The sequence below is a fragment of the Anomaloglossus baeobatrachus genome, chromosome 3 (genome assembly GCF_048569485.1).
Source record: "Anomaloglossus baeobatrachus isolate aAnoBae1 chromosome 3, aAnoBae1.hap1, whole genome shotgun sequence".
Taxonomy (NCBI): domain Eukaryota; kingdom Metazoa; phylum Chordata; class Amphibia; order Anura; family Aromobatidae; genus Anomaloglossus; species Anomaloglossus baeobatrachus.
The window spans coordinates 145,869,765-145,880,199 of record NC_134355.1 but is presented as its reverse complement, the minus strand read 5'-3'; the positions used below and the strand labels follow the sequence as shown (position 1 = coordinate 145,880,199).

The 10,435-nt window shown below is 49.5% G+C and overlaps 1 protein-coding gene across 7 annotated transcripts in view; it reads left to right on the top strand.

Moving 5' to 3' along the window:
* The window catches only part of BIRC6 (baculoviral IAP repeat containing 6), a 533,701-nt gene that overhangs the window by 388,825 nt on the left and 134,441 nt on the right, over positions 1-10,435 (top strand). For all 7 annotated transcript variants that reach the window (XM_075339505.1, XM_075339507.1, XM_075339508.1 and 4 more), the window contains exons 61-62: positions 7,058-7,254; positions 8,324-8,624. In XM_075339505.1, the coding sequence (XP_075195620.1) occupies positions 7,058-7,254; positions 8,324-8,624 (498 nt within the window). The remainder of the gene's footprint in view (positions 1-7,057; positions 7,255-8,323; positions 8,625-10,435) is intronic.

The following is a 10,435-nucleotide window of genomic DNA, read 5'->3' as shown; positions in this document are numbered from 1 at the left end:
ATGTTAATACAGAAGCATAATGTTTGTGGTTAATGATGTTAATGTAAGGCAGTTCTTTATTGACTAGATACACCTGCCCACACTGGAACACCACCGAAGGTTCGTCTGGTGACAACATTGGCTGATGCATAGCGCTCTCCTTGACGTCTCCAATTTCATTGGGGGCCATTATGTCTGCTCAGCGTGACTAGACTTTCATCAGTGAACAGCACATAGGTCCACTGGTCCCTCCATCAGGATGACGCTTGTGCCTGGTGGTGTGGTCAGGTATCCTTGCAGGTCATCTATCACACATTCCACTCTGACGTAAATTGTTTTGAGTGGTCTGATGTAACACTTGGTGCCTCTCACCTCTTAAATGTGCCTGGCGTTGTTTGGCATTCATGATCTGGTTCTGAAAGGCATTGTTCACAATGCAGCAGTTATCAGTGTTGAATGTGGCTAAAGGATATCCATTTTCTTCGGCGCTCCATTGGGAGACCCAGACGATTGGGTGTATAGCACTGCCTCCGGAGGCCACACAAAGCAATTACACTAAAAAGTGTAAGGCCCCTCCCCTTCTGGCTATACACCCCCAGTGGGATCACTGGCTCACCAGTTTTCTGCTTTGTGCGAAGGAGGTCAGACATCCACGCATAGCTCCACTGTTTAGTCAGCAGTAGCTGCTGACTATGTCGGATGGAAGAAAAGAGGGCCCATATGGGGCCCCCAGCATGCTCCCTTCTTACCCCACTTGTGGTTTGTAAGGTTGAGGTACCCATTGCGGGTACAGAGGCTGGAGCCCACATGCTGTTTTCCTTCCCCATCCCCCTGAGGGGCTATGAGGAAGTGGGATCTTACCGGCCCCCAAGCCCTGAGGCCGGGCTCCATCCACAGACCCAGTGAACCTGCTGGATACGGAGCTGGGTACCGTTCAGGGACAAGGCCCTGCAACTTTCAGGTACTGTGTCCCCGTACAGACAGGCACGCACACGCCAGACTTGCTGGGTGTGTTAGTGCGCCGGGGACAGTAGCGCTGCACGCTGGGGTTTGAGTCACAGCAGCTTAGCTGTGTGAATTCATGTGCTGGGAACTACCGCGCCGGCCACTCTCGGAGCGGCGGCGCGGCTGGGACTTGTAGTGCGCCGGGGACTTAGCGCCGACCGCGCTTTTACGGCGGCGGCGCTTATAAATTTAGTCCCCGGCTTTTGCGGCCTAGCTCCGCTTCGTTCCCGCCCCCTCCCTGTCAATCAGGGAATGGGACAGACGCTGTGCAATCGTCAGCGCCGAGGGCTGGAGCCTTATTTACATGCTCCAGCCCTCTCACTAGGCACAGTGGGACGCAGGTTTCCCGCTTTTGGTCTGAGCACGCCCAGGGCCCGCCCCCCCCTCCACAGGACGCCGGCAGCCATTCCTGCATGCAGTCTGGCTGGAGGACGGACACAGGCTCTGGGAGACCCAGACTAGGGATTTCTGGCGACCACACACCCGCGTTTAGCGGGCGGTAAGCAGCACATTAGTGCTGGCCCCACTAGTGCCACAGTGTGTATTGGTGTACTTTTTCCTGTACCAGATATATATATATATATACTGCACTGTACGGTCGCTTCTTGGCTGTATACCCCTATATTGCTCTGAGGAGACAGCAACATGTCATCCACAAAACGCAAGGGTGCCAAGGCACGGGCTGTATACACTGCTTGTACAGCATGTGGGGCTAATCTACCAGCAGGCTCCAACGACTCTCATTGTGTGCAATGTTCAGTCCCAGTGGCACTTCGTCAGCCAGAGCCTATGGTGGTGGTAGCCCAGGCAGAGACGCCTGTGAACCCTGCCCCGGTGACGGGGACAGAATTTGCAGTCTTTGCTGATAAAATGTCTGTGACTATGACAAAAATCCTGGAGACCTTGCAGTCCAGGCCAGTTGCTCAGACCATGGACACTGCTGTGTCTATGTTCCCCGGTCCCCCTCAGTTGGAACTAATCCGTACTTCAAGGGGGTCCCAGGCATCACAGGCTGAGGGCTCTGACTCTGATGACAGTCCCAGGCCGCCTAAGCGAGCTCGCTGGGAGAGACCCTCCACGTCGTCACGCGGGTCAGGGTCTCAGCGAGAAGGGTCTCTATATGATGAGACAGAGGTGGGTGATCAGGAGTCTGGTCCTGACACCGCACTCAATTTGGATACGCCAGATGGTGACGCCATGGTAAATGACCTTATAGCGGCCATCAATAGGCTGTTGGATATTTCTCCCCCAGCCCCTTCAGCAGAGGAGGCAGCTGCCCAGCAGGAGAAATTCCTTTTCCTGTATCCCAAGCGTAAATTGAGTACTTTTCTGGACCACTCTGACTTCAGAGAATCAATCCAGAAACACCATGCTTATCCGGACAAGCGTTTTTCCAAACGTCTGAAGGATACACGTTATCCCTTTCCCCCTGACGTGGTCAAACGCTGGACCCAGTGTCCAAAAGTGGACCCTCCAATATCCAGGCTTGCAGCTAGATCCATAGTTGCAGTGGAGGATGGGGCTTCACTTAAAGATGCCAATGACAGACAGATGGACCTTTGGTTGAAATCTGTCTATGAAGCTATTGGCGCGTCGTTTGCTCCAGCATTCGCGGCCGTGTGGGCGCTCCAAGCTATTTCAGCTGGTCTGGCACAGGTGGACTCTTTCTTAAGTCCAGCAGTGCCGCAAGTGGCGTCCTTAACTACGCAAATGACTGCGTTTGCGACCTACGCTATCAATGCGGTACTAGACTCTACGAGCCGTACCTCAATGGCATCCGCCAACTCTGTAGTTTTGCGCAGAGCCTTGTGGTTAAAAGAATGGAAAGCAGATTCTGCTTCTAAAAAATGTTTAACCAGCTTGCCATTATCTGGAGACAGACTGTTTGGTGAGCAATTGGCGGAAATCATTAAACAGTCCAAAGGTAAGGACTCTTCCTTACCCCAGCCCAGATCAAGCAAACCTCAACAGAGGAAGTGGCAGTCAAAGTTTCGGTCCTTTCGAGGCTCGGGCAAGCCCCAATTCTCCTCGTCCAAAGGGACTCAGAAAGAGCAAAGGAGCTCTGATTCCTGGCGGACTCACTCACGCCCCAAGAAAGCAACCGGAGGTACCGCTTCCAAGGCGGCTGCCTCATGACTTTCGGCCGCCTCCATCCGCATCCTCGGTCGGTGGCAGGCTCTCCCGCTTTTGCGACATTTGGCTGCCACAGGTCAAAGACCGGTGGGTAACAGACATTTTGTCTCACGGGTACAGGATAGAGTTCAGTTTTCGTCCTCCGCCTCGGTTCTTCAGAACTTCCCCACATCCCGACCGAGCAGATGCCCTTCTGCAGGCGGTGCATTCTCTAAGAGCAGAAGGAGTGGTGGTCCCTGTTCTTCTTCGGGAACAAGGACAAGGTTTTTACTCCAATCTCTTTGTGGTGCCAAAAAAGGACGGCTCATTCCGTCCTGTTCTGGACCTAAAACTGCTCAACAAGGATGTGAACGCCAGGCGGTTCCGGATGGAATCCCTCCGCTCAGTCATTGCCTCAATGTCTCAAGGAGATTTCCTAGCATCAATAGACATCAAAGATGCTTATCTCCACGTGCCGATTGCTACAGAGCACCAACGCTTTCTACGCTTCGTGATAGGAGACGACCATCTTCAGTTCGTAGCTCTGCCATTTGGTCTGGCGACAGCCCCACGGGTGTTCACCAAGGTCATGGCGGCAGTGGTAGCAGTCTTGCACTCTCAGGGACACTCTGTGATCCCTTACTTGGACAATCTACTTGTCAAGGCACCCTCTCAGGAGGCATGCCAACTCAGCCTAAACGTTGCACTGGAGACTCTCCAGACGTTCGGGTGGATCATCAACTTCTCAAAGTCAACTCTGTTACTGACCCAATCACTGACGTATCTTGGCATGGAGTTTCATACTCTCTCAGCGATAGTGAAGCTTCCGCTGGACAAGCAGCGGTCACTACAGACTGGGGTGCAGGCTCTCCTTCAAAGTCAGTCGCACTCCTTAAGACGCCTCATGCACTTCCTCGGGAAGATGGTGGCGACAATGGAGGCGGTTCCGTTTGCGCAGTTTCATCTGCGCCCACTTCAATGGGACATTCTCCGCCAATGGGACGGGAAGTCAACATCCCTGGGCAGGAAAGTCTCCCTTTCCCAGACGGCCAAGGACTCTCTGCAGTGGTGGCTTCTTCCCACCTCATTATCACAGGGAAGATCCTTCCTACCACCGTCCTGGGCGGTGGTCACGACAGACGCGAGTCTGTCAGGATGGGGAGCAGTTTTTCTCCACCACAGGGCTCAGGGTACGTGGACCCAGCAGGAGTCCACCCTTCAGATCAATGTTCTGGAAATCAGAGCAGTGTATCTTGCCCTACTAGCCTTCCAGCAGTGGCTGGAAGGAAGGCAAATCCGAATTCAGTCGGACAACTCCACAGCGGTGGCATACATCAACCACCAAGGGGGGACACGCAGTCGGCAAGCCTTCCAGGAAGTCCGGCGGATTCTGATGTGGGTGGAAGCCACGGCCTCCACCATATCCGCAGTTCACATCCCCGGCGTAGAAAACTGGGAAGCAGACTTCCTCAGTCGCCAGGGCATGGACGCAGGGGAATGGTCCCTTCACCCGGACGTGTTTCAGGAAATCTGTCGCCGCTGGGGAAGGCCGGACGTCGACTTAATGGCGTCCCGGCACAACAACAAGGTCCCAACCTTCATGGCACGGTCTCGCGATCACAGAGCTCTGGCGGCAGACGCCTTAGTGCAAGATTGGTCGCAGTTCCGGCTCCCTTATGTGTTTCCACCTCTGGCACTCTTGCCCAGGGTGCTACGCAAGATCAGATCCGACTGCAGCCGCGTCATACTCGTCGCCCCAGACTGGCCAAGGAGGGCGTGGTATCTGGATCTGTGGCATCTCACGGTCGGCCAACCGTGGGCACTACCAGACCGACCAGACTTGCTGTCCCAAGGGCCGTTTTTCCATCGGAATTCTGCGGCCCTGAACCTGACTGTGTGGCCATTGAGTCCTGGATCCTAGCGTCTTCAGGATTATCCCAAGGGGTCGTTGCCACCATGAGACAGGCTAGGAAGCCCACGTCCGCTAAGATCTACCACAGAACGTGGAGGATATTCTTATCCTGGTGCTCTGCTCAGGGAGTGTCTCCCTGGCCATTTGCATTGCCTACATTTCTTTCTTTCCTGCAATCTGGGTTAGAAAAAGGTTTGTCGCTCGGCTCCCTTAAAGGGCAAGTCTCGGCGCTATCCGTCTTTTTTCAGAAGCGTCTAGCACGACTTTCTAAGGTACGCACGTTCCTGCAGGGGGTTTGTCATATCGTACCCCCGTACAAGCGGCCGTTAGATCCATGGGATCTGAACAGGGTACTGGTTGCCCTCCAGAAGCCGCCCTTCGAGCCTCTGAGGGAGGTTTCACTTTCTAGACTATCACAGAAAGTGGCTTTTCTGGTAGCGATCACGTCTCTTCGGAGAGTGTCTGAGCTAGCAGCGCTGTCATCCAAGGCTCCCTTCCTGGTCTTCCACCAGGACAAGGTAGTGCTGCGACCCATTCAGGAGTTTCTCCCGAAGGTGGTATCCTCTTTTCATCTTAATCAGGATATCTCTTTGCCTTCTTTTTGTCCTCATGCAGTTCATCGCTATGAGAAGGATTTACAGTTGTTAGATCTGGTGAGAGCACTCAGAATCTACATTTCCCGCACGGCGCCCCTGCGCCGTTCGGATGCACTCTTTGTCCTTGTCGCTGGTAAGCGCAAAGGGTCGCAGGCTTCCAAGGCCACCATGGCTCGATGGATCAAAGAACCAATTCTTGAAGCCTACCGTTCTGCTGGGCTTCCGGTTCCATCAGGGCTGAAGGCCCATTCTACCAGAGCCGTGGGTGCGTCCTGGGCATTACGACACCAGGCTACGGCTCAACAGGTGTGCCAGGCAGCTACCTGGTCGAGTCTGCACACTTTCACCAAACATTATCAGGTGCATACCTATGCTTCGGCGGACGCCAGCCTAGGTAGAAGAGTCCTGCAGGCGGCAGTTGCCTCCCCGTAGGGGAGGGCTGTCTTTGCAGCTCTAACATGAGGTATTTCTTTACCCACCCAGGGACAGCTTTTGGACGTCCCAATCGTCTGGGTCTCCCAATGGAGCGCCGAAGAAGAAGGGAATTTTGTTACTTACCGTAAATTCCTTTTCTTCTAGCTCCTATTGGGAGACCCAGCACCCGCCCTGTTGTCCTTCGGGATTTTTGGTTGTTTTTCGGGTACACATGTTGTTCATGTTGAATGGTTTTCAGTTCTCCGACGTTACTTCGGAGTGAATTTGTTTAAACCAGTTATTGGCTTTCCTCCTTCTTGCTTTTGCACTAAAACTGGTGAGCCAGTGATCCCACTGGGGGTGTATAGCCAGAAGGGGAGGGGCCTTACACTTTTTAGTGTAATTGCTTTGTGTGGCCTCCGGAGGCAGTGCTATACACCCAATCGTCTGGGTCTCCCAATAGGAGCTAGAAGAAAAGGAATTTACGGTAAGTAACAAAATTCCCTTCTTTATGCCTCTCTGTAATTCTTCCAGTCTCTCTCTATCTCTATTGCAACCTGCTGGTGATACACTAAGCTCAGTTGCCACTTCCATCTGAACATCCTACTTTCATTGGCATGGTACTGCTGATCAATTGTTAGGTGTCGTTTAAGCCTCATGATGTCAAAATATGAACAGCATGATGAGGGTGACTGTTGAATTACCAATTCTAATTCACCCTGGAAATTTATTGGGCAATTCATGGAAATAACACCCGTCGTGAATTTTGCCAGTAACCTCCTTGTTAGAGAACAGCAAGTTGTGCAGTAAGTCCTGAAAGATTGAATAGTTGGACATGTGCATTCAAAAGATTAGAGAAGGTCGCATTTTAGTATCACCTGAAATTTCTCGCTCACACAATCACTCCTCATTCTAATATATGAGAGGGAGTGAGTAGATTTAATTGATACCAATGTGTATGATGTGTTCTGATTTTTGTTCATTGCGTACTCACATAACCATTCATCTTAATTTGTGGTACTTGTCTATTTTACAACAGAACATGGAGATCTGCTTGGTGCGTGCCCAGAAGATGAAGTGTTGAGCCCGGGAGATGAATGCATGGAATCTGTTTTAGACGAGTCTTTCCTGGAAACCTGTCCTATCCAGTCACCGTTACAGGTGTTTGCAGGAATGGGTGGATTGGCTCTTATCGCTGAGCGTCTTCCAATGCTTTATCCAGACGTCATTCAGCAAGTAAGTTGGGGCTTTTGAAAAATAGAACTTATAATTTATTTGAAACCTAAAGATGTGGTCCAATATATAGGACCTTTTATTGCTTATTCCAAGGGTATGTAATAAATCTCTGATGGGTGAGAGTCCACTGAGATCTGCCTCTTGAGTATGGGGACCTGTCTCACCGCTAGGAATGAAGAGGTGGACACACACGAGCATTTCTCTCTATTCATTTCCTCAGGTTTCTCATCTATCACAAATCTATAGTACAACCCAGATAGGTGTTTTGCTATCCGGTCACAACCTGAGTGTGTTTATAACAGATCATTTTTCATAAAACTGATAAGGAAAATTCAGCAAAGATCTGATCCTCGATTTGAGTAAAAATACATTTTATTTAGAATAACATTACAATTTAAAGGATAGCTGAAGATCAGATATCAAAGATGTATACCAGACCGCTGCGAATCTGACCATTGGGAAAATCAAAATCCTGGCTCCCAGTCCTGACGTTTTTGACCATGCTCAGACCCCAGTGTTTTGGATATTTATTAAGTCATTCATAAGCGAACATCAACAATTACTGGAAGTCTTTTCCATCAGAATTATCTTTGAAAACTGTCTAATTTCTGTGAGTACATCTGTTCTATAAAGCAATTTCTAATATCTGTAGGCCTAGCCTTGGTTTCTTTTAGGTGAAATGAAGCATAATTTTAGAAAGTTGGCTCATAGCATATTTGCAAATTATGGATTGTAATGGCTGTTTTATATTTTTATTTTATTTTACAAAGCCTAAAGGTACCCATACATTTTTGATTACCTACGCCTAGTTATCAGCCATCTTTCCCAGTTTACATAAACACATGAAGACATGTCTTGGCTTTAATGCAGAGCAACCTCTAGGCAGTTTGTGCCTTTCTAATTCAGTAGACCCATCGTTCTCTGCCTTGGCATTACCGATTGTGGTTAGAGTCTGGAGGCCACCATATGTATTAGATGATCTTCCCATCCTCCGGTTTTATGAAGTTTGGAGACTAACTACAGCCTTACAGTAACGTTATAATAAAAAAAGTACCTTTTTTTCCTGTAGGTCAGTGCCCCTGTGGTTACCTCAACAACACAAGAAAAACCAAAGGATAGCGATCAGTTTGAGTGGGTTACCATTGAACAGTCGGGCGAGCTGGTCTATGAAGCCCCTGAAACCATTGCTGCAGAGCCCCCTCCCATCAAGTCTGCCGTGCAGACGATGTCCCCCATCCCAGCTCACTCACTTGCTGCATTTGGACTCTTTCTCCGTCTCCCTGGGTATGCTGAAGTTCTGCTAAAGGAGAGGAAGCACGCACAGTGCCTACTTCGCCTGGTGTTGGGAGTTACAGACGATGGGGAAGGAAGTAAGTACTGAGCTTAGATCACTGCACTGTGATGCCGGCTGCTAATGAGCTGTGAGACATAAGTTAATACATTTATGATTTTAATATATATTTAATTCTTTAATATAAGCACCATGGGGTTTCAGTGGTTTTAAAATTCCACCTTGCCTTCCGGTGACCTGCTTTAGTTTGAGGTTATTAAACCCAGAGGCAAAATCTGTTTAAAATAGTTAATTTGATTCTTTCTTTAATGTGCAAGATAGCATTTCGGAAGCACCATTTCTGAACAATTGTATGCGGCTCGTCTAACTTCAGCTTTCATGGTTTTTACATTGTGCAGCACTGTGACTGCACTTTTATATTCTTTGTCACTGTGGTTTTATGATCTGTTGGGAGGAGGATAGTCCTCTTCTTGGCTTTGCTGTTATTCCTCTTAATTCTGTGCTGCTAAGAGAGTCCAATTTCATATATAATGTGTCTAAATCAGACCACATATCATCCGAGTCAGAGTAGTATGTTATTTAGGCAAAGTAGATATTAAAGGCGTGGTCTATCCAAATTAAAGACATCTGGGGCAAAAATTAGGTGAAAATGGCAAAATCTGGCATACTCTCCCGCAATCACCTCACTGAATCCAATACAGGGTGCATCGGTGGACTTTCCTCGCGCCGGAAGCAATGACCTCACCATTCTTCTGCCACAGGACCGCTGAAGTCGATGATTGGCTGCAGTGGTCAGGTTACTAGACCAGTGCTTCATCAGAAAAGCATATAATGACATACTATAAGTAGCCCTATAAAAGATGAATGGTGAGGTTATTATTATTATTTATTATTATAGCGCCATTTATTCCATTATTTACATGTGAAAGAGGGAATACGTACAACAATCATTAACAGTACAAGACAGACTGGTATAGGAGGAGAGAGGACCCTGCCCGCGAGGGCGCATAGTCTACAGTCTACAGGGAATGGGTGATGGTACAATAGGTGAGGACAGAGCTGGTTGCGCAGTGATGTACTGGACTGAGGGCTATTGTAGGTTGTAGGCTTGTTGGAAGAGGTGGGTCTTGAGGTTCCTCTTGAAGCTTTCCACGGTAGGGGAGAGTCTGCTATGCTGAGGTAGAGCGTTCCAGAGTATGGGGGAGGCACGGGAGAAATCTTGTACACGATTGTGGGAAGAGGAGATAAGCGAGGAGTAGAGAAGGAGATCTTGTGAGGATCTGAGGTTGCGTGTAGGTAGGTACCGGGAGACTAGGTCACAGATGTAAGGAGGAGACAGGTTGTGGATGGCTTTGTATGTCATGGTTAATGTTTTGAACTGGAGTCGTTGGGCGATGGGAAGCCAGTGAAGGGATTGGCAGAGTGGCGAGGCTGGGGAATAGCGAGGGGAGAGTTGGATTAAGCGGGCTGCATAGTTTAGGATAGATTGGAGGGGTGCAAGAGTGTTGGAAGGGAGGCCAGAGAGCAGGAGGTTGCAGTAGTCGAGGTGGGAGATGATGAGGGCATGCGCTAATGTTTTTGCTGATTCTTGGTCAAGGAAAGCACGGATCCGGGAGATATTTTTGAGTTGTAGTCTGCATGAGGTGAAGAGGGCTTGGATGTGTGGCTAGAAGGATAGAGCAGAGTCCAGGGTTACTCCAAGGCAACGATCTTGTGAGCTTGTGAGACTATCTCTTCTGATGCCAGTTCAGATCGCTGGAGTGGCCTGCATTGGATTCACCGGAGTGCGTGCTGGTGAGTTTGCCATATATTCTATTTTTATCCCAGCCAAGAGCCAGTCACATTTTCAGTTAGACAAGACAGACACTGATATTATGTTTTCTGGTAAAC